The sequence below is a fragment of the Saccopteryx leptura genome, chromosome 11, assembly GCF_036850995.1.
Source record: "Saccopteryx leptura isolate mSacLep1 chromosome 11, mSacLep1_pri_phased_curated, whole genome shotgun sequence".
NCBI lineage: Eukaryota > Metazoa > Chordata > Mammalia > Chiroptera > Emballonuridae > Saccopteryx > Saccopteryx leptura.
In genome coordinates, this window is record NC_089513.1 from 26562127 (window position 1) to 26586989 (window position 24863).

At 37.2% G+C, this 24863-nt stretch overlaps 1 protein-coding gene across 2 annotated transcripts in view; it reads right to left on the bottom strand.

The window, feature by feature from the left end:
- PIK3C3 (phosphatidylinositol 3-kinase catalytic subunit type 3) overlaps positions 1–24863 on the bottom strand; it is a 122120-nt gene that overhangs the window by 79691 nt on the left and 17566 nt on the right. For both annotated transcript variants that reach the window (XM_066352887.1, XM_066352888.1), the window contains exons 5-9: positions 12551–12637; positions 10043–10138; positions 7903–7974; positions 3196–3300; positions 2478–2570 (exon numbers count right to left, since the gene is read on the bottom strand). In XM_066352887.1, coding sequence (XP_066208984.1) covers positions 2478–2570; positions 3196–3300; positions 7903–7974; positions 10043–10138; positions 12551–12637 — 453 coding nt within the window. The remainder of the gene's footprint in view (positions 1–2477; positions 2571–3195; positions 3301–7902; positions 7975–10042; positions 10139–12550; positions 12638–24863) is intronic.

The following is a 24863-nucleotide window of genomic DNA, read 5'->3' on the forward strand; positions in this document are numbered from 1 at the left end:
TTGAAAAGTTACAATAGTCATCTTTTGGGTTCCATAAAAATGAATCACTTCTTAAATGCTATGGACCACAAATTTAAAAATGCTTCATAAATTTAACTGATTTTGATGGACAAAGTTATTACTGTGAACTTTCTAGGTGCAACAGCAAGTCTAAAGTAGAGATTGTCATCTGAAGCACTGAAGACTGTAGGTGCCAGCAAGCCCTGGCACACGGTCATGTAGGAAAACATAGGTGGAAAGACCAAACAATAAAAAAATAAGTAGATATGAATTTGTTAGAACCAATTTCCACCAACTTGTTTTCTGAGCACTGCTTTCTCTCCAGAAAATAATTTTAGCCTCAGGGCCTAGAATCCAACTAACCTACAGCAAGGCTCCTGGACACCAATCCTGAAGGAATTTCTTCACATAAAAAATCTAAGGGACAAGGTGCAGGAATATGTTTCCTGAAAAACCCATCTTAAATTACTACAAAGACACCTATGTGGCTGTGTAAATAAGTTCTCTGGTCACTTCAAGGCCAATATACTGAAAAGTGCTTCCTGAACATTAAAAAATATCGTTCACTCAACCCTGGTGATCATAAGGATCCCGTAATATGTCTTGAGAATTGAAGTTTCATCATCCACTTTTCGAAAACTTAAAATCAACTAGTTAAGCAAAACCTGTCATATACTTTATATCACTTGAGCATTTGATTTCTTTTGCACATATCTAGAAGTAATTGAATTTCAGAGGGAAGTGACTACATTTTAAACAAACAATTTTTCTTGCAAGCCTTTCCATCTAAGGCAGTTCTGCTCTGTAACTCTATTCTATGCTTCTTGAGTCTATACATCCTAACAATTTAATTCAATACCTTGCTGTGCATTTTAGACAAGACCGTTCTGCATTCAAGATACAATTTTTGTGACCAGTTATTCTTCATTTAACAGAGTATCATACCCTAACTCATTTTTTTATATCACACAAAATCACAAACCTGTGATTATACTGATATTTCCTTTTTCTGTGGTGAAGAGAATAACACTCAAAGATCTAGTAAATTGAAAATTCTTCTCTCATTCTTGTTATGAATAGAAGGAGAAAAAGATGATTCAACTACAAAGAATTTTCAAAGGCCCCGATAAAATATAAAGAGGCAGAGCTGAAGAGTAAAGATGAGCTGCAAATGGATTTTTATCTTTACCTTTGAAATTAATATAATTATTTCAGAAAAACAAGTTAAAGCAGCTAAAGACCATCTCAAGAGATTGTAAAACATATTTATTCATTCATTCGCACATAATTGTAGAATAGTTTTCAGACAGATACTAATTTTCCTTATGCTTCTGTTTTACCCACAATGCATTTCATAATTTCTAAGGCATGTGCATGACACTGCAATATTTTATCTATAATCCTCCCTTTTGCTTCACCAACTATCTTCTATTCTAACTCATAAATGTGAGCATACTGATCAGCACTGACAAGCTTTGTGATTCTGCACAGGTTCCTTAACCTAAGACTCAACTTCTCTCACCGTAGAACTGTAGCAAAAATATCTAAATTGTGGGGTTGTTGTGGGATATAAAAGATCCCTAGCATAAATGGCTGTTTAATAGATACAGGCTATTATTATAATATTTTAAGGGTTAGTCGTGAACCAGTCTCCTAAGAATTTACAGACTATCACGTTCACTATCATTTAGTCAACTCCTATTAGATATGAGGAAATGAAAGCTTTGACAGGTGAAGTACTCTGCTTGCAGTAAAAAGCTTCAGAGTGGCAATACTAAGGGCTCAAGATGAGCCTGCGGACTCAAGTCTAGTGTTGACAGCTTCATCCTAATTCTGTCTCTCCAGAAACTCTCTACCTAGTTTTATTATGGAAACCAAATGCCTACTTCTGACCTAGCCTCTGTCCTGCTCTCCAAGCTGGCAGGCACTCTACCAACTCAATTTACACATTTCAAATTAGTTTCTCATACTCTCTCTAGCCACACCTCCTCCAGAATTCTATAGTTTCTTTAATGATGTAAATATTTTGCTAGTCAACCCAGGCTCAAAGAGGTGAGACAAAGTGAATCAACATTTACTCTGAACCTATGAGTCATCAGATACTTAGCAAGGCTATTCACCTGTATTATCTCGCCTGTGAAGGAGGGTTTCATTGTAAGAAAAATAAAGAAACCAAGCTTCCAAAGCAATTTCCTTCACCTTACCTAGTAAGAAAAAGCTACAGTGCCAGAACTAAATTGTCTCTCTCTGACCTTTCCCATTCAGTCGCTGACTATAGATTATCAAATGGCTCTATGTGTCTTTGTGTGTACACATCTATAACTTTTTTTCAAATGAAGTATCAAATATACTGTTCTGTAACTAGTAAAAAATTTGACCATTTTTCTCTTATTTCCATGGAAGTTTTGCTCCATCTTGTTCATCAGCAACAAACTTTGTAGATACATTTGATGTATGAAGACATTCAAGAAATTTACCTTTTCTTGGTTAGTAAGATAATATCTAAACTTCCAAACAAGATCTTGTTCTTCATATGTAAGCTGCTTGGTTGGTGGATAACTCACAATAATCTACAACAAAAATAAAAAAAGAATTACTTTTGTCAAATGTATTCTTCCTATATATTTCCATTTCATTTACAATTTTGAATTTATTTAAATATTTCTATTATGAAATTAATAGCAGCAAGGAAAATGTGCATGCAGTTGAGTAAGACTTAACTTTACTAAACTTATCAGTCCAAAAATAATAGTAGAGTATAAAGGGAGAAAAAGATAAGATGGAAAAGTCATATAAAAGTATATAATTATAGTACTAATGTAATTAAACCAAAGCTCTATATAACTAAAGCCTCTGCCCTCAAACAGAAAAATCCAAACAATAAATGTTTCCTTGTCCAGTCAACTTGCAGAACAAGGCGTGTGTGCACACCAAGGCCTCTCAGGCAATGTGCCTTCAGCCCGCTTCTAAGAGCACTTATCAAAAAGCATGTACTACTTGTAGCTCTGGCTTCAGGACGAATATATTTTCTGAAAGCCTCAATATAATAAAACTACGGATAGCTGAAATTATTGTAATTCATTAATCTAGGGGTAGGGGGCTATCTGAATAATATTTAAGTGAAGTGGTATCACATTGATTGTAACCAAAATATCCATTTAATTATTTTTATAGTAATGTTTTATAAATTCTTACGTTTAGTTGATCTCTGGTGGTAGCATTAGGTTTGAGATCATGGTCAGAAGGTCCACTTCTTAAACTCCGGGCAAGCTTGTGGTGTTTGCTCTCAACCAAGTTCTCCTATTAATTATTTAAAAATATCAACAATGGAGATCTCATCAAAAGGAAACTTCAATAGTTAGAAAAGTATGCCTTATCAGGCAGTTGGTGCAGTAGACAGAGTGTTGACCTAGGATGCTAAAGACCCAGGTTCGAAACCCCAAGGTCACCAGCTTAAACATAGGCTCATCGGCTTGAGTGCAGGCTCATCGACTTGAGCATGGGGTTGCCAGCTTGAGTGTGGGATCATAGAGATGACCCCATGGTTACTGGCTTGAGCCCAAAGGTCAATGGCTTGAAGCCCAAGAAAGCTGGCTTGACAAAGAGGTCACTGGTCGGCTGAAGCCCCCCAGTCAAGGGACATATAAGAAAGCAATCAATGATCAACTAAGGTGCCACAACTATGAGTTGACGGTTCTCATCTCCTTCCTTTCCTGTCTGTCCCTATCTGTCACTCAATCTCTCTCCCTCACTAAAGAAAAAAAAAGTAAATAGTTACTTAAGACCATTCAATCATATCGAATATTTTATTTTGGTTAAAACTTTAGCCTCCGATGTTTTTTTAGAAATGTATCACCATTTTGAGATAAGGAAACAGCATGCTTTATGCCTTACTAGGGCCATAACATGCACATGCCAATCCAGTTTTCTTTTTTTATCTAATTTTATTACGATATCATTCAGTTTTTAAAAAGACTTTATTTATTGATTTTAGAGAGAGAGGAGGGGGGAGTGAAAAGTATCAACTCATAGTTGCTTCACTTTCATTGCTCACTGATTGCTCGTCATATGTGCCTTGATCAGGCATGCCCAGGGTTTCTAACCAGCGACCTCAGCATTCCAGGTCGACGCTTTAGCCACTGCACCACCACAGGCCAGGCCCATTCCAGCTTTTTAAAACACCTACCTCTCCTTCTCCAGTTATTCAATGTTGTAATATTCTCTAACCACTCAAATACCACCTTCTCTCTAAGACCTTCCCTGACAACCCAGACTAAATCATTCCCTCTTCTTATGAGCTCCTAACACCTCGTGACACATTGTACTATCATCTTCTTAACAGTTTAACATCCAATAGTAACTTGAGGGCAGGGACAATGACCATAATACTTAATTAAATATACATATTTGGTATTGACAATGTTACCGATGGCCAAAATCATTTGTTTTAAATACACTGTCTTTGCTTAAAAAAGTTTTCTGCATATGTGAACTGTCTTCCAAATTTTCAATTGTTTTTCTAGTCTTTTGTTCTTCAGTATTTAAAAGTTCTTTACACATTAGATATTCAGCCCTCTGTCAGTGATGTATGTCACAAACACTGCCTCACAATTTATCAACTGTCTTTTAACTTCGTTTTGGTGGTTTTGCCATGCAGTCAATTTTTTAATGCAGTCAAATCTATCAATCATTTCTTTTCCTGCCTTTTGAGTCATCATTAGAAAGTTTTTCCCTACACTGAGGGTACAGGACCAGCAGTTTCATTTTTTACCATTTAAATTCCTGATTCATTTGGAGTTTTTCCCTATGAAAGGTATGAGGTATAACTCTGCTTTCCAAATGGCTAATCAGTTCCCCAGCACTATGCTTCAATGATGAAACACCACTTTTATCATATACTAATTTCTGTATTTACTTGAATCTATTTCTGAGCTTTTTATTCGATTCCACCTGCCTATCTGTACATGTACAAACTGAACTTATCGAAGTTTTACAGTCATTTTTATTGCCTGATGCCTGGTACCAGCTCAATGCCATGCTGAGTTACTTTGTTAAAATATATTCCTCTATTTAGTGAGCAATCATGGCTAAATACTGAACTCAATTTTTAAGCAGTGGAGGTAAGGAGAGTAGTTTGCCTTCCCCCCCCCCCAACCTTTCTTTTGTGCTTGCTTCATTTAAAACTAAAAACTTTAATAGGGTCCCCAGTCCATTTTTTTTTAAACTTACACCATCCATAATGTTAAAGCTAGAACTAAGTATTGATGCAAATTTTCTTTAGAAAAGAACACACTAAATATACAGACATCTCATTTTCCTGACATTCTGGTAGGAGTTACACAAAAGGAATACCTATGGTTCCAATAAGACAAAACTTGTTTACTCATGGCCATTGTAAAGGTAACCAGAGTGCCTCTATTTGTATGTTTCAAATATCCTGAATGCAAAATATAATTTGATTTTATAATGAAAGGTCAGTGTCAAATTTAGATATATTGACTCAATTTTATTATGCTGTGCATAGGCTCTGTGAAGGTATTTAGGAATTTTGTTTCTAAAAGATTCCCAAGTGACCTTTATTCCTAACCTTTTGTACATTTTCCCCCCTATCTCTTTGTCTGAGGTTAGGTATCAGCCATTATATTACTTCCTGATGTATTTAACTCAGTCATCATATTTTCATTTTCCAATGTGCTACTTTTAATCTACTTTGTTCTGATTAGGAAGATAAATAATCTAATTAGAAATACATAAAATCAGAACGAAATGGTTTAGAGTGATGTAAATGAGTTATAAGTATGAATATCATGGTATCTATTATACTGTTAAAAGGATTTTTTGCCTGAAACTTTCTAAAACTAAAGTCATCTAATTAAAGCTCTGCTGAAGAGAGAGAGAGAGAGAAGGACAGAAAGAAGCATGAACTCATTGTTTCACCTAGTTGTTCCATGTAGTTGTGCACTCATTGATTGCTTCTTATATGTTATGTGCCCTGAATGGGGATGGAACCAACAACCTAGGTATCCAGGATGATGCTTCATCCACTGAACCACCCAGTCAGGACTGCAAAGCGGGAATTCTTACTCTTTATATCCACGAAAAAACTATCATCTCAAAAATTCAATTGGTAGGTATCAAATCATCTAAGACATCATGATTCAAATTGAATAGTTCTAATAGCTACAATGATCCTCCGTATTTTGCAACCAGCCCAGTTGTCCTAAAATTTTCACCACCGATCCTATTACATCCTGGTATAAACCAATTCCCCTTCTCTACGATGGCAATCTTTCAAATACAGGCATACCTTGTTTCACTGCGCTTCGCTTTATTAAACTTCACTGATATTGCGGGGTTTTGTGGGGATTTTTTTCAAACAAATTGAAGGTTTTAGCAACCCTGAGTCAAAAAGTCAGAGGCACCAGTTTCCAATAGCATTTGCCCACTCTTTATATCTGTGTTACATTCTGGTCATTCTCACAATATATCACACTTTTTTATTGTTATTTGATTTGTTGTGGTGGTCTGTGATCAGTGATCTTTGATGCTATTATTATACTTGTTCTGGGGTACCACAAACCCACCCATATAAGACAGCAAACTTAACTGATAAATGTTGTGTGTGTTCTGACTGCCCCACTGACCAACAGTTCCCTCGTCTCTCTCCCTCTCCTCAGGCCTCCTTATTCCAACACACAATACTGAAATTATCTCAGTTAATAACCACAGTAACCTCCAAGCATTCAAATGGAGAGTCACACATCTCTCATTTTAAATAAAAAGCTAGAAATGACTATGCTTAGTGAGAAAGACACATCAAAAGCCAAGACAGGTCAAATACTGGGCATCCTGCACCAGTAAGTTAAGTCATGAATACAAAGGGAAAGTTCTTAAAAACTATTAAAAGGACTACTATAGCCCTGGCCGGTTGGCTCAGCGGTAGAGTGCCGGTCCGGCCTGTGGAAGTTCCGGGTGTGATTCCTGGCCAGGGCACACAGGAGAAGCGCCCATCTGCTTTTCCAACCTTCCCCCTCTCCTTCCTCTCTGTCTCTCTCTTCCCCTCCTGCACCAAGGCTCCACTGGAGAAAAAATTGGCCCGGGCACTGAGGATGGCTCTGTAGCCTCCGCCTCAGGTGCTAGAATGGCTCCAGCCGCAGCAGAGCAACGCCCAAGATGGACAAAGCATCGCCCCCTGGTGGGCGTGCCAAGTGGATCCTGGTCGGGCACATGCGGGAGTCTGTCTGACTGCCTCCCCATTTCTAACTAGGGAAAAATTTAAAAAAAAAAAAAAAAAAAAAAGGTGGGCTACTATACAAAACACAGAAATAGATGATAAAAAAAATGAAAACAGCCTTACTGCTGACACAGGGGAAGTTTTAGTGGTCTGAAGAAAAGATCAAACCAGCCACAACATTCCCTTAAACCAAAGTCTAATCTAGAGCAAGGCTCCAACTCTCTTCAAGTCTAAGAAGGCTGAGAAAGGTGAGATAGATGGAGAAAAAAAGTTTGAAGCTAGCAGAGGTTGGGGAAACAAAAACTTTGTGTGACCTGCTTCATTGTAACATCTGCTTTACTGTGGTGGGGGAACAAACACAGCATCTCCAAGGTGTGCCTGCACCTGTTTTCTGAGTCCTCATTCATGACCACATTTCCTGGCTCTTTCAGTAATTCAAATAAAATGGCTTCCCACCACTACACTATCATGACCTTATTATTACATTTTAATTTTTCTTGTAAAAAATCCCAGCTGAAGTTGATTCCAGGTAGCTAAAATAGATTGATAATTTTTTTTTAGATAACTAAAGGATTTACAGATAAACTTTTTAAAGAGAAAGTATGTGAAGTCAACCAAAGTCATAATTACTCTGGAGTGAAGAAGCGTTCCATTTGACAGTAACTCACCATTGACATCTGAGGGTCAGGAACTTTCACTATTTCAAAGCTTGTTAAAATTGGAGATGACTCATCACCATCCTGGATTAAAGTGTATAATTTTTTTTTAAAAAGTGAGTAAAATTAACAAAATAGTAAGAAAAAACAATACATAATAATGTAAACACCAATATATTTTAACTCTATTCAGTAAATGCCATTCTTTCCTTTCAAAAATTAATCTTCTTGCCCTGGCCGGTTGGCTCAGTGGTAGAGCATCGGCCTGGCGTGCAGAAGTCCCGGGTTCAATTCCCGGCCAGGGCACACAGGAGAAGCGCCCATTTGCTTCTCCACCCCTACCCCTCTCCTTCCTCTCTGTCTCTCTCTTCCCCTCCCGCAGCCGAGGCTCCATTGGAGCAAAGATGGCCCGGGCGCTGGGGATGGCTCCTTGGCCTCTGCCCCAGGTGCTGGAGTGGCTCTGGTCACAACAGAGCGACGCCCCGGAGGGGCAGATCATCGCCCCATGGTGGGCAGAGTGTCGCCCCTGGTGGGCGTGCCGGGTGGATCCCGGGCAGGCGCATGCGGGAGTCTGTCTGACTGTCTCTCCCTGTTTCCAGCTTAAGAAAAATACAAAAAAAAAAAAAAAAAAAATTAATCTTCTTTCAATTACATTTTAAAATACATTATTTTTCCATCTTTTGTTGTTGATTAAATATTTTGAGAAAAATAAAACCTAACAATAGAGATTTGTAATAGTTTTTAGAGATAGATGATCTGAAAATCAGCAGATAGACACTGTCTTTTTTTTTATACTTTGTTTATAATGACACTGGGTCAAAAATTTTATGTTCTCATTGTCAAACTTGGAATAAGAAACCAGAAAATAATTAAAATATGGTACAATGGATGAATTACATCACTTGGAAAAACCACTAAATGGATGTTGGTAACTTCAAATAAACAACAATTGAGCCCCATTCAGAGAAGCAGAATTTTAAGAGTGGAATAATGGTACTCAAATTTATACAGTGAGAGACTCATCAGCACTGCTTCTCAAAGGGTGAGAAGCAGTGTCTACTCAACACAATGCAAACTGGAATAACGAGAATCAATCCTTCAGTTCTTAAGAAATAAAGCTGTCTGACTTTGTTGGTATTATCATCTTTGAAGAATGCTGGCTTTTATTTTTATCCAATTCTAGAAAGAAAGGTAATTCAGCATAATAAAATGTCATTGCATACATACTAGAAAAGGCTAAGCTAATTAAAGTCAAAATTCATCTCTTCACAACTATACACCTAGAATAAAGTTTTGCTATCAATTTCCAAATGCTGCTATCTTTTCAAATTTAGATATGTGCAGCAAAATCAGGAAATGGGAAGAGGGGAGGTATTGTGACTTGACTTTAGTTCAGTAATTGAGTCTTAGAGAAAACCACAAATTCCCACAGCGTTGTTTAACAGGCTGGTTCTCAGTCACAACACCAGAAAACACATTTATCAGCCCAACTGTGACAAGTAATCTTCACTAAGGCTATCTGTCACAAAAGACAGGTGACAAGAAAGTCTATTTCCATTAGATTCAATACACTGGCCCAGCAATCTTTACACTAAGTGGAAATACGACAGGGTAGATACACAGGTATTAATTTATGGGTAATTTTTCAAGAAGCAGTAGAAAAAGGTCAAGAACTTTTTCAAAAATACTTGAAATTCACCTAATTTCTACTCTGTTACTATTTCTTCTATCATCAAAATTGTCTTTTGAAAGATCCTTCATATCTGCAATGTGCGAAACTATCAACTCCATTAGCATGTTTCTGCAATACAAACTTCATATGGGTTGTGAATATTACTTTTAATGAAATTACATATGGTATAAAATGTGAAATGTAATTTTATTAAAATGCACTGGTGACAAAATTTCACTCATCTACATTTCCCTTTCTTTATAAGACTGATTTTCTAATAAATTAATAAACAATGTTAGGCTTCTGTAATCTTGTTGCTACATGATTTGATTTGTGTACACATAAACAGCTGCTGCTAACACCTGTCTGCTGCTATCCTGCAATCAAATAATTCATCTCTGTGGGAACAATAGTAACTTTCTTAATGTTTTTTACCCCTTCCTCTTTACTTTAGGTGGTTAACAGTTCAAAGGCAAATACCTTTTCATAGTAAACAATCCCATACTCCTTATCGTCGCACTTGACACATCGAAACTCAACCATCAAGTACATGAAATTAGAACTTCGTTTTTCACTCTAAAAAAACAAAAACAAGAAAAATAATCATCTTTAACATTCTCTTAAAGGATCAGTGTGTATCATTATTCAGTAATACATAAACCTATTAGGTACACCTTAAAATGTAACAAATTTTCATTTCATTATTACAAATGCACTGTTTTATAGAGCACTACTGGTATTTTATTATAGGCAGCGCTACTCTTACCCAGTACCGACTACTCCTCACTTGTTAAGTCCCTCTTAAAACTTAATGACATTGATGGTTTATTCAGTAGTTTGAATTTTATTATATAAAATCTTGATGGTATTTTGCACACACTGTATGAGAACTATTTAATTTCAAAACTAAAGATGTTTTATACTTCTAACAATTTTAAGCAGAGAACAGTTCACTCTTAAACCATATGACTAATCCTAACTATAACTATTAATACCAGTACTACAAAAATCAGAAGTTAAACAAAGTATGTAACTAAGGACTTAGGCCATTTGAGCTTAATAGATATAATCTTTATAAGTTTTTCACAATTTATAAATGGTCTGGAGATGATGTGCAGTCATCTGTAAATTTTTATCAATTTTTTTAAATACACTGGGAAACAGTTACTTCCTCCACAACATGAAAAATTAATCTGTGTACAAATTGTCCCTTTAAAAAAAGCAAATACTGTGAATTAAGAAGTGAAAATCAAATGAGATCTAAAAGAATTTAGTCTTGTCCCAAAAAAGTTTTTAAAATGGTAAATCTATATGTATGAAACCATATAAAGTTCTAAAGAGGTCACTTAAATTGTTCAGCTTTATAAAGTATACTATAGTCTATTTTGGTATAATGGTCTCCTATCTTTTAAGGATTGGGGTTGGGGAGAATGAGAAAGGCTGGACAAAGTAAGCTCTAACTTTACGTTTTCTATCCTACGGGAACCTAAGTTGAAGAATAAAAAATAATAGTGAAACATTTTGATTAAACTATTTTTGGAATGTGACTATTATAAAAATTCAGTAAAGTTTTCTTTCAGTTTGACATATAAGAATATATTATGAATAAAATTGGAACAATATATTCATCCTAAATATAAATGGTATTAAACACCACTAGTTTATTTTGTAAAAAAGAAACAAAGTCAGAATATAACTTCTGCTGGGTTTGATTCCCGGCCAGGGCATACAGGAGAAGCACCCATCTGCTTCTCTACCCCTCCCCCTCTCCTTCCTCTCTAGTTCTCTCTTCTCCTCCCACAGCCAAGGCTCCATTGGAGCAAAATTGGCCTGGGTGCCAAGGATGGCTCCATGGCCTCTGCCTCAGGCACTAGAATGGCTCCAGCTGCAGCAGAGCAACGCCCCAGATGGGCAGAGCATCACTCCCTAGTGGGCATGCTGGTGGATCCCAGTCGGGCACATGCGGGAGTCAGTCTGACTGCCTCCCCGCTTCTAACTTCGGAAAAATACAAAAAAATATAAAAAATTATTTTAAATTAAATAATTTAAAAAGTGTTTATTATAAGAATGAAAAATATTTGTCTTTTCCCACCTCCTGAAAACTTTTCAAAGAACAGTGATCTATGGTGGTCTCTATAAGCAAGGCATATCACAAAACTGGTATTTTCTCTTTCTAATGTGATTAATATTATTGTTATGTCTGCTCTCTAGATATCAAATGTTAGGCCAAACATCAAATGTTTCTATATAAATACACATAAAAGAAAAAAATGTGTTCTAACATTTTCAGTTTCACTGAAGTCATCCTTTAAGGAATCATAGTCTAGACCAGTGGTCAGCAAACTCATTAGTCAATAGAGCCAAATATCAACAATACAACGATTGAAATTTCTTTTGAGAGCCAAATTTTTTAAACTTAAACTATATAGGTAGGTATATTCCTTATCAAGGTAGCGCCTGCACGTGGTATTTTGTGGAAGAGCCACACTCAAGGGGCCAAAGAGCCGCACGTGGCTCGCGAGCCGCAGTTTGCCGACCAGGGGTCTAGACCAATATATAACATCGAGAAATCAATCAACTACTTGAACCATGCAACTTGATTAAGGGTGCAGAGTCCTACATGTAGAACATAAGACAAGAATTATCTTAACTGGGGAGAGGTTTTGCTAAAGAGCTTGAACATGAGCTGCCATATGGAGACAGAACACACAGTGAGCCATCAAACTCCTACAGGCGTCTGTAATTTATTATAATATTAGGTATACTTATAATATCTACCACTTACTTCATGGCTGAACATACCATTAAGATAAAAGAAAGGAAGATATCCCAAGTTTTCCACTTTTTAGCTTAGAACTCCCTAAACTACACATTATGTCAATAATCCATTTGTGAGTTACCTGGCAATATATAATTCTCCTCAAAAAATTACTGATTTAGATACTTGAGAGAAAATATTTTAAAATAAAAAAGAGAGATACAACCCACCTCGTTTATCATTTCAATTTCTCGAAATGTCAATCTGTCCAGCCAGTCTACTTTCACCATGTGTCCTTGTCGATGGGCTTTGGTGAGCTGCAGAATAAATATAATGAAAAAGTTTTAACACTGATCTCACAGGAAGGAGGGGAAAAACAGTGCTGCCCATCACTCCCTTTCAGCATCATACTGGAAGTATTAGCTCATGTAGTGAGAGACTGGGAAGAAAGAAAGAAAAATGTCTTTGTTCACAGATAACACAATCATCTATATAGAAAATATAAAAGAATATACCAAAAAAAAAAACCCTCCTAGAACTAATAGCTAATAGCAATTATAGCAAGGCTGCAGAATAGAAGGTTAATATATATAAAAGTCAATTACTTTCCTATTTTCCAGCAATCAACAAGTGGAGTTTGAAATTAAAAACACAGAGGCATGTAAATAATATCTCAATAAAGCTCCTTTTTTAAAAAAAGCATCATTTATACTAGAACCCAGAAAAGTGAAATTGAGATAAATGAAATTAAAAAAAAAAAAAAAAGACTAAGCAAATGGAGAGATGCTCCCGTTCATGGATAAGAATACTCAAAATTGTCAAGATTTCAGTTCGTGACCAATTTGATATATAGATTTAATATAATCCCAGTGAAAACCCTAGCAAGTTATTCTGCAGATAACAAAATTATTCTAAAATTTATAGGGAGAGGCAAAAAGATCCAGAATACCCAACAGACTGTTGAAAGACAAGAACAAAATTGGAGGGTTGACAGTACCCACATCAAGAGTTATCGTAAAGTTACGATTATCAAGGCAGTTTGGTATGGACAAAAGACCAAACAAATATATTAATAAAATAGAATACAGAGCCTGGAAATAGACCCACATAAATATAGTCAAATGATCTTTGACAAAGGAGCAGAGTAGTACAATGGAGCAAAGATAGTCCTTTCATCAAATGGACTAACTAGACATTTACATATGAAAAAAAATGAACTTAAAAACAGAAGTTACATCATTCAAAACTTAAAATAAATCACAGACCTAAATGTATAATGCAAAACTATAAAACTCCTATAAGATAGCATAGGAGAAAATCTAAATGACCTTCGGTATGGTCACAATATTTCAGATGAACACCACAGACATGATCCATGATAGAAATCATTGATTAAGTTGGACTTAATTAAAATTACAAACTTCTATTCTATGTAAGTCACTGCCAAGCCTGACCAGACGGTGGCGCAGTGGATAGAGCATCCGACTGGGATGCGGAGGACCCAGGTTTGAGACCCTGAGGGTCGCCAGCTTGAGTGCAGGCTTATCTGGTTTGAGCAAAACTCACCAGCTTGGACCCAAAGTCGCTGGCTTGAGCAAGGGGTTACTCGGTCTGCTGACGGCCCACAGTCAAGGCACATATGAGAAAGCAATCAATGAACAACTAAGGTGTCGCAATGAAAAACTGATGATTGATGCTTCTCATCTCTCTCCGTTACTGTCTGTCTGTCCCTATCTATCCCTCTCTCTGACTCTCTCTAAAAAAAAAAAAAAAAAAAAAAAAGTCACTGCCAAGAGCTTAAGAAGATAAGGCACTGATGAAAGAAAATAGCTGCAAAAGGCATATTTAATGTAGGACTGTTAATTAAAAAATATAAAAAAGTACTAAAACTCAACAATAAAACGATTAAAAAATGGGCCCTTGACAACTCACCAATGAAGACATATAGATGACAAACATGCAATATGAAATTCTAAATCATATATTTCAGAAAAATGCAAATTAAAACAAGATATCCCTAAACACCTATTAGAATGGCGAAAACCTGAAACACTGACAATACCAAATGCAGGTGAGGGTATGGAACAAGAGCTCTCATTCATTGCTGGTGGGAATGCAAAACAGTACAACTATTCTGTGGAGGTTTCTTACAAAACTAAATATAATCTTAGCATATGATCCAGGCATTGTACTCCTTGGTATTTATCTAAAGGAGTTGAAAGATTAGGTCCACACAAAAGCCTATATGTGAATGTTTAGAACAGCTGTATCCATAATTGACAAAACTTAGAAGCAACTAAGATGTCCTTCAGTAGATGAATGGATAAACTGTGGTACTCCAGACAATGGAATATTATTCAGCACTAAAATGAAATAAAAATCAAGCCACAAAAAGGCTTGGAGGGGGAAAAAGGGGACATAGAAGACCCTTACATGCATATTTCTACATAAAAGAATCCTGTATGAAAAAGCTATATATACACTGTATGATTACAAGTATATGACATTCTGGAAAATACAACACTACAGAGACAATAAAAAGATAATGGTAGCTCAGGGTTAAGAGGGAAAGTAGGGTTGAAGAGGTGAAGCACAGAAGATTTTTAGGACACTAAACTACTCGGAATGATACTGTAATGATGCCTACCTGTCATTACACGTGTCAAGCCTATAGAATGTACACACACAGAGTGAACCCTAGAGTGAACTAGGTACTTTGGGTGATAATGTGTCAATGTAGGTTCATTCACTGTAACAAATGTGCAGCTCTGGTGGGAAATGTTGATAAAAGGGGAAGCTATGCACATGTAGGGGCAGAAGGTATATGGGAAATCTCTGTACCATCCTCTTGATATTGCTGTGAAGCTAAAACTGCTCTACAATGGTCATGTCACTGCCATATTTGATACATTCCCATACATAACAGAAATCATATATAACTATCAGGACAAGAAAGACTTTGCTAGTGAGTCATCATTATGTTTTCTTAAAGAAAAGCAATTTTAAAAAATGTTTTAAATGTTCCCAATCTGCCATCTAACATATTTAAAAAGTCATTTTCAGCTATGGCTAGTTGGCTCAGTGATAGAGTGTCGGCCCAGCATGTGGATGTCCAGGGTTCAATTCCCAGTCAGGGCACACAGAAGCAACCATCTGGTTCTCTACCCCCCCCCCCCAATCCGCCTCCTGCAGCCATGGCTCAATTTGTTCAAGTGAATTGGCCCCTGGCACTGAGGATGGCTCTGTGGAGGCTCCACCTCAGGCACTAAAAATAGCTCAGTTACCAAGCAATAGCTCCAGATGGGCAGAGCATCACTTGGTAGGGGACTTGATGAGTGGATCCTGGTGGGGACATGTGTAGGAGTCTCTCTCTGTCTCCCCTCCTCTCACTTAAAAAGAAAAAAGAAAGTTATTTACATTCACTCCAGAATTCATGGTTGCTTCTTATATATATTCTTCCTATACAGCTATTCCTGGCTTTCCTACATGAGTACTAAAGATGACCATTGTCAACCTTTCAAATAGCAACCAAAGAACATATGATCAAGAAAATAGTGTCATAAACTGATAAAGCCACTTTGGAGAAATTTAAATGATCCTAGATACAGTCACATTTGGGTACCATTTGCAATACTGAAAATTTAGACATAAAAATGTAAATGTGCTTCAATAGTGGGAATTAAGAAACTACAGTAAACACACAGTATAAAATACTACAATGAAAAAGAAAGAAAAATCAATCTACCCTGATAAGGAAAAGTCAGTACAGTAGAGCTGAATGCAAAATCAGCTGCAAAGTAAGGTACCAGCACTCACGCTATCACCGTTCACAAGTCTGTCTCCTGCGCAAGACTCTAAGACTAAGAGCAAAACTTCTAGAGATTTCTCTGCTTGAATCAGATTTATACTTTCTGCAGTACTGGAAAGTTACCACTCAAAATGTCCCCTAGCCACCTGTGCTATTTACCCATTACCATGAAACAAAGTTCCCTAGCCTTAGTGCCTCAAAACAATACTTATTTTATCATTTCTCATGATTGCTGGAGAAGTCAGGAGGTCATTTTTTTTAGGGCACCTGGATTTTTTTTTCTATTGGTATAACAGTCTCTCATGAAACTGTCATCATTTCTAATGCCTTTGTGGGAAAGGGTGGGCTCAGCTGGGAATTAAGGGTGATGGGGTCTCTCTCCTTCTGCCTGAACTCTCAAGTGTTGCTCCCTCTCCTCTCCAAGTGGTCTTCCCAGCAGGGTAGTGAGAATCCTTACATGGTGGCTCACTGTACCCAAAGTGCAGAAACAGAAGCTATCAAGCTGTCTTAAGGTCAGGCCTAAAACAGGCATAGCATCACCTCAGCTGCACTGACCTGTTAAAAGGAGTCACAGGGCTAGTGAAGATCAAACGCAGAAAGCTGTGAGAATCAAGAGGCACCCTGCACTGAGGACCATCTTTGGGGACTACAAAGCACAGCACATACATATTGGAAAGTCAAAGCATATAGTACAACTGGTTGCTCAATTGCAAAAGAATAGAGAGAGACCCTGGAGCTGGCAACGTCATCTCTTGGCTGGACTGTAGGCAGCAGGGAAAGTCTAGAATCAGCAAGCATAATTCCTAAATGATTGACCCCTGCCTTCCTCTCCAAAATAATCTCCTCCAGCTCTCCAGCTGACGCACTTCACTCCAAATGCCCTTTTCAGTTCTTCAAACCACAAAGACTCAGATTAAATATTAGATGAAAATATTTTACTAGAATGTATGTATTCTGAAACTATAAAGTACTGCATAAATTGTTAGCAGCTATTGTGATTGGCCATAATCTATGTCTGCCGATAACACTGCAGATAGACTTGGTGTTTTCATCCGTCCAGAGCAGCTTCTTCTTCTCTCTCTCCAGGCCGGGGATGTCTAAACATAATGAAGACCAAAATCAAACTTTTAACAATTTATATTTCATTTTGGGTCTGAAATGTCAGTGACCTAGATCTTTCAAAGAGAAAATGTGCATTCTGTTAAACAGCAGGGTAAAACCAGCAAAATCTGTTTCAAATTACGTGTGAAGAAATCATCCTCACCAGGGTGCCCGTCCTAGGAGGAAGGCAGGTCGAGAAATCGGTGAGTGTCATTCTCTCTTTTTAAGGAACGCATGTTTCCACGGGATTCACAAGAAGTCACATAGAGCTTGGAGGAGAAGACCACCATCACAGAAAAAACAGCATAATTATTCAGTTCTAACGTCCCCAAAAATTAAACAGCAAGGGGTTTTAAAAGCTACTTAACTAAAAAATCTGTAAGAACCAAAAGCAACATTAGTTGGAATACTAATCATGTGTTATCATATTTAATGGAAGGACAGAAATATTTGTTTGAAGAAAATGTCTCTGATTAGTAGGTGCTCAATACAAGTACCAGGAATGGAATTAAAAATAAGCCAACTTGCTATACTATATGTACATAGACTAAGAACAGCAGGAAAAACAGTGTCAAACCATACAGTGACCCCTGGGAACAGACAGATTTCCATGGTCAGCACAACTCACAATTCATCGTTCCTTATTTGCATCTGCCATATTGGCTATAAGGTTCTTGAGTGTGAACTACAAATGGCTAATAGAATCTCACATTTATTCATTCAATGAATATTTGTAGTTGTTGAAAGGCCTTTTAATGTGGAAGGGTGACAGAATGGAAAACAAATGTTTGTATATTTGGAAATCTGCTCAAGAGCTTGTGGGAGTTGATGATGGGGAAAGGAGGATAGAGTGATACCCAAAAAAGGAAGCTGGACAAAGGAACTACTCATACCAGAGACTTGAAGGATAAGCCAATAGCCAAACAAAAAGGATGAAATCCTCCAGGAAGAGGAAATAGCTTGTCTGCCAGCATAACAGTTAGCATGATGAGCCCAGGCATTAAAGATCAGTATGGTAGACCTCAGTAAACATTTAACTAAATAAATAAGTTATCTTCAAGGAGGAGAGTAGGAAGTTCTATACATACATGAAATGCTTACTGGAATCAACTTTCCTGAGGCCATCATGATCTAGTAGACATTACACTTAAAAATCCTGAAGGGAAAAAGGAAAGAGTGAGAAGGACTGAAAAATCAAGTTTACCATTACAAGTCTGCCACAGAATCTGTAGAGAGGTCAATGGGGAGAGACAGACTCAAAATAAAAGTAAAGAAAAATGATTTTTGCTTTACAAATCTCCTTAGCCAATTTCTTCCATATGCATATACGTACTGTATCTTTACAAAAGACATCAATGGGTGACGGAAAATGATTTGACTTTGGGTGATGGGTATACAATATAATCAACAGTTCAAAGGCTACAGACATGTTCACCTGAAACTTATTTACTGTTATTGATCAATGTCACCCTGTTAAAGTTGATTTTCTAAATAAAATCTAAAAATTAAAAAACAAAAAAGACATCAATGAACATGTATTTATCAAACAATACCAGATATGTGGCCCAAGTACACAGAGGCTATGAAAGGTGAGTTAGTTTTGTTTGCTTAAGAGATAATATAATTGCTTAGGAAGTTTAGTATCTAGCTGTGGAAACAAGATGAACACAGAAGAATATAACTGATAGAATACAAAATTCAAAGATATATATACGACCCTGGCCGGTTTGCTCAGCGGTAGAGCGTTGGCCTGGCGTGCAGGGGACCCGGGTTTGATTCCCAGCCAGGGCACATAGGAGAAGCGCCCATTTGCTTCTCCACCCCCCCCCCCTTCCTCTCTGTCTCTCTCTTCCCCTCCCGCAGCCAAGGCTCCATTGGAGCAAAGATGGCCCGGGTGCTGGGGATGGCTCCTTGGCCTCTGCCCCAGGCGCTGGAGTGGCTCTGGTAGCGGCAGAGCGACGCCTGGGAGGGGCAGAGCATCACCCCCTGGTGGGCGTGCCGGGTGGATCCCGGTCAGGCGCATGCGGGAGTCTGTCTAGCTGTCTCTCTCTGTTTCCAGCTTCAGAAAAATACCAAAAAAAAAAAAAAAAAAAAAGATGTATATACAAGCTTGATTCTGATTTTAGGCACCCACAATACCTTATAACTATGCCTGATAACTTGGTAATACTGTATCTGAGCAAATCAGGCCAACTAAAAACAACTCAAAAGAACAGCCTTTTTATTTTCAAGCCAACAAAAAATTTAAAGTGGCTAACAGCTTTACAAAAGCACATAATTGCAAACATTCTGAATCTTTACAGACATATTAGTACAGTAAGTCCTCATTTAACGCTGTTGATAGGATCTATGACTTTAAAGCAAAATGATCTGTAACAAAACCAATTTCCCATAGGCTAATTGAAATAAACAAGAGTTAAGTTCCTATGGAACCTAATTAACATTATAAGGAAATGTCATCATTTGAGGATCTGCTGTATCTTAAGTGACCTGAAACAATTTTGTCACACTATAACGTGTAAAAGTAGGATTACCCACACATACAACATGAGCCCAGTTAAAAAATATCTACAAATATGTACATTCATATATAACACACATGTTAATTCACTAAAAGCATATCAACCAAAATATTAACGATAATTATTTCTAGGTAGAGGGTCATAGGTGATTTTTATAGTGTTTGTACTTTAACAATCTTCTACTATAGTAGAACATAAGTATTATCTTTGTAATAAGAAAAAAAATAATATATCATTTAAAAACTAATGCTGCCTGACTGGCGGTACAGTTATATTTCCTTTGCTTCTTTGAGGTTTAAGGCTGAAAAAGATCTTAAAAGTGACTTTTTTTTATTGCTTCTAATTTATGCATTGTTAACACCAGTTGAGGCCATAAGTATCGTTTACAGCTCCAGTCCACTCACAGCACAGACAGGTACTGGTGTCCTCTCACCACAGCCTAGCTGCTGTGCACTGAATTACTGGGTCCCATCTCTCATGCCAGACCTGAGGACCTGCAGGTGTGCAAGATTTGGATACGAACACTTACCTTTGAAAAGACATTTACATAAAGAATTTAAAGACCTGATTTTAAGTCCTGGTTCAAAAACTTTGTAAGTATAAAACTTAAAATACTTAACTTCTCTAAGCTTCTATCTTTTCCTAAGTTTAAAAACCATATACATTTCATGAATTTTGTGTCAGGGCCCGGAGTAGGCTGCCCCCAAATATCCCACAGGGGCATTCTGGTTACTCTGAATTAAAGTTATTTGACAAGCAGCCAATGCAAAATGGGAACAGGACTCTGACTTGTCTCCTTGAATCAGGAAACAAATCTCCCCTGTGAGAAGTGGCTTCCTCACTCCAGAGGGGCTAAGAGATAAGCCTAGAGTTAAGGAATCCAGGGCCAAAAAGCTTACAGAAACAAACCTTGTTACTCCTTTGCTAATTCACTACCCAAGTTCAAAGTTTGTTTAGAGTCCTCTTTTTTTTTTATTGTATTTATTTTTAATGGGGTGACATCAGTAAATCAAGATACATATATTCAAAGATAACATGTCCAGGTTATCTTAAAGTTCAATTATGTTGCATACCCATCACCCAAAGTCAGATAGAGGGTGATAGAGTCCTCTTTAATGAGCACCCAAACGTAAAGTGCCTTTGTCCTGTCGTTGGTTCACAAATTAGTTGTTTCTTTGTCTAAAAAGTATACAAAGCCAGCTGGTTCATCATTTGAAATAGCATCATCGATTATCTCCCATACCCACATATTAAATTGTTTTTCTCCTGGTCTTATGTCAATTTTATTAGTCCACCACAGAAATCAAGAAGTGTAGAGGGGGGCATACCCCCCAGTTACAAATCCAATCATTACACTTGTGAGAAGCCAATGAAAGCAAATAAGATAAAGTAATAACAACAGTTAACATTTATTAGTGCTCAGTACTACCAGGCAATATACTAAATCCTTAAAATATTTTATTTCACTCATAGTCTTCACAACAACAAAAAGGTAGCTATAACTATTATTCCTGATTTACAGAAGATTACACGGCTTGTTAAAGGCTGAGTAGCTAGTCCAATATCACATGTAAACAAAAGACACAATTGGAATCGGAGTGAAAAATTATCTCCAAAGCCATGGTTTTAACCATTTCTCCATTTTAGTTCTCAATCTAGGCTAAAGGATCTTATAAATATTAAAGTACTTTATACGTGCATGATGATTATCACTATAGTTATTACTCCTCGTAATAGAACTAATGACAGCATCAATCTGGTACAGAGATCTTCGAATTACAGCACAGTTCCATTCCTATGACAGTGATGCAAACTGAATTTTGGTGTAAGTCGAAACACACTCTAGCCTAATACAAATGGAACAATTGAGCTTTCAGCAGTCCAAAGTGACACAGGCAAGTGTACCGGGGACGCCACTCCCTCACTCAAATGCCACATTACTGAGTACTCTTCCACCATGTGCACCCAACTAGTTCACCCACACATCCTGTAAGTACAACACTAACGGTGTAAGCCGAATCACTCACGTCTCAACTTTTTAAAGTTTTTATGTGAGTGAGCGTCATAAACTCCAAAACGTTATATGTTGAGGCTGTTGTAACCCAAGGACCTCCTGTATATACTTTGTCTCCAACATTTAAAAGTGTGCTTTCCACAGGTAATGAGGGTGGAGATAAAAAAAAAAACAAAAAACTTGTCCACATGCTTAAAATTTTCAGTGATCAACTCTAATTAATACCTCAAGAGAAGTACCATTCATTGAATGCAAACTATTTCCTTTCAAGGGTAATGTTTTAGCAGGTTAATTAGTACTATAAAATAACTTAACATAAAGAGTCTCAATCTCACCTCACTGAATTAGGTGACCAAAAACATTCCTGATACCCTAAACTCAATTTAAAAGGATTGTTTTGTGGTCAAAACTTGTCAACGTTTATTCAAAGGATGCAGTGTAACCAGCACGTTCAAGTAATCCTGCAACTAGACAGACAATGTCCAGAGAGAAAATCCTTTTAAGATTTCCCTCAAAATGAGAGAAATATCTCACAAACTTTCTTGCTCCTTCATGGCTCACTAAGAAATCAATCATCTTCAGAAGACTAATTTAAATTCCAAGGTACCTTGAAAAATGATGTCTTGGGTAGAAGATACAAGTAATGTGATTAGCAGAAAGGCAATAATACAGTTGGTCATCCATTACAAATTAGCAAACTGGCACACCAGACCACTGCTAACCAACTGAACTTTTAATAATAATGAAATATTCCATAGCGGCACTGTCCAGTATGCAGCCACTAGCCACATGTGGCTACTGAGCACCTGAAATGTGACTACAACATAATCATGGTAATATAAACCTCTAAATTGTATTTAACTTTAATTAACTTAAAACTTAAATTGTCACATGTGAATTGTGACTTAAACAGTACAGCTCTAGATTATAAAGAACCCCTTGAATTGATTGATATGAACCTACTCTCAAGATAATTCGTATTTCAAGATGAACTAGAAAAACCCAGTTCCTATTGCAATAAACCTGAGGTCTCGACCCTGGACCAGAGTGACCACATGCGGGCAATCTGAAGGCCAGTTTAAAACATCACATCTCACCACACTTCCCTGTACCAATGCTCACTTACACACTGCTCACCATTCCCCAACTTAACTGTGTCACTCATACCACAAAACATTTTTCATCCAGTCGTTACTTTCTCTTTGCCACCTCTTAATCAAATTGACAGAAACTAAAGCACATTCCCAGACGCGTCAAGCAGAGTTGCTAAAATGAAAAGGAGACAGCAGAGAAGCATGCATTTGCACTAACCTTTCCACGTCTGAAGACACGGCCTCAAATATAAATCAAACACTAAAGCTTGGTAGTCACATCCAAACCCCAGGTGAATATGCATCCTAGTCATAAAACTCTTAAAATATGACACGCTGAAAAACAGAGCAGATGGGAACAACGGGCAAATCTGCTCAAGGCCACAGTTGTTAAAAGGCTGGGTCATGGACAATGAAAGTGTAATAAATGTCCCAGAAGTCTGGCCTTTGATTATCTTCACAAATCAACTCCAACAGAAAGATACTCTAGTATTAAAAATTAACTAGGGAGATGCAGAGATGGGAAAGAGAAGATAATGAGGAAGGGGGGGGGGGGAAGAATGCTTTTAGTACATTCATTTCTTCCTATTCTCTACTACATCTAAGAAATCCAGTTATAGAAACTATAACTAAACCAAAGACTGTTCAGTTTTGTCTCCTTTTTTTCACACATTTTTCCTCAAAGGAAAACTACACGTTTGCAAAATGATGCAAAATCATTAGGGAGCTTAATTCCACTAGAATTCTTTCTGAAATGATTTGATTCCTAAAAATGTTAAACCTAGAAATAAGGCTTTTAAACTTCAGTTTTTCATATTGCAGTTATAATTCCACTTTCATAGCTGAACTATAAGTCAGAGTAAGAATATTTAATCAAGCTCAAGTCTGAGGTTGTTTAATGATTACCTAGCACATCTTTCCGCAGACTGTTTACGTGGTTCATCTTCATTTCCCAGCCCCCTTGGCCCACTATCCCCAGGAAGCTATTTAGCAATTCTCTAACTGAATAAAGTTTCTTACATTGCAGACTGAACACTTCACTATGCTATTTATTTTGGCTCATGGGTACAAGGCAGGGCAACTATGCTATCCTATTATTAAGATTTATGCACACCTTTTTCCTCTTAGCCAACTGTCTTCTCACCAATTAGAAACATCGTGGTGAATCGCTGGCTAGAAAACCACAGTGCAACAAGAAACAGACTGCTGCGTCCTAACCACTTCCACCTCATCTACTTGTGTACTAACTTCTTGTCTTAAAATGGGACTGTGAAAAATCCAAGAATTACATCTTAAATTTCTGCTCCTTTTGTATGAAAATAGAAACATGAACATATACATTCTTTCCCTACCTTTAAAAGTGCATTGTACCAAAAATAATTTCAAAATATTTTGTGGGAGAGAATGATAATCTAACTGAACAAACTTTTTAATGTGGACCCAGAAAAAAGGGTGGTGAGGGGAGAGAAGGAGTGATAGGGAAGGAGAGAGAAAGAGAGCTATTTGGACACAGTTTTAAACAAAACAAGTAGTTTTACATTCAGAACATAACAAATATCAGAGTATACTCTCTCTTAAGTTTAGAAGTTAAGAACAAAGTATAACTTCTCTGGTACAAGGCCAGGAAAACAAACTCAGGAGTCCAGTCTAAAAAATTTAAGTAAAGAAACAGACACTAATCCAACAACAAAAACAAAATCTAAGAGCATAGCCGCATTATTCACATCAGGCAGGCCCTAAGTAACACCTTGCTCTAGGCCAGGGGTAGTCAACCTTTTTAAACCTACTGCCCACTTTTGTATCTCTGTTAGTAGTAAATTTTCTAACCGCCCACTGGTTCCACAGTAATGGTGGTTTATAAAGTAGGGAAGTAACTTTACTTTATAAAATTTATAAAGCAGAGTTACAGCAAGTTAAAACATATAATAATGGCTCTGGTCAGTTGGCTCAATGGTAGAGCATCGGCCTAGCGTGCGGGAGTCCCGGGTTCGATTCCTGGCCAGGGCA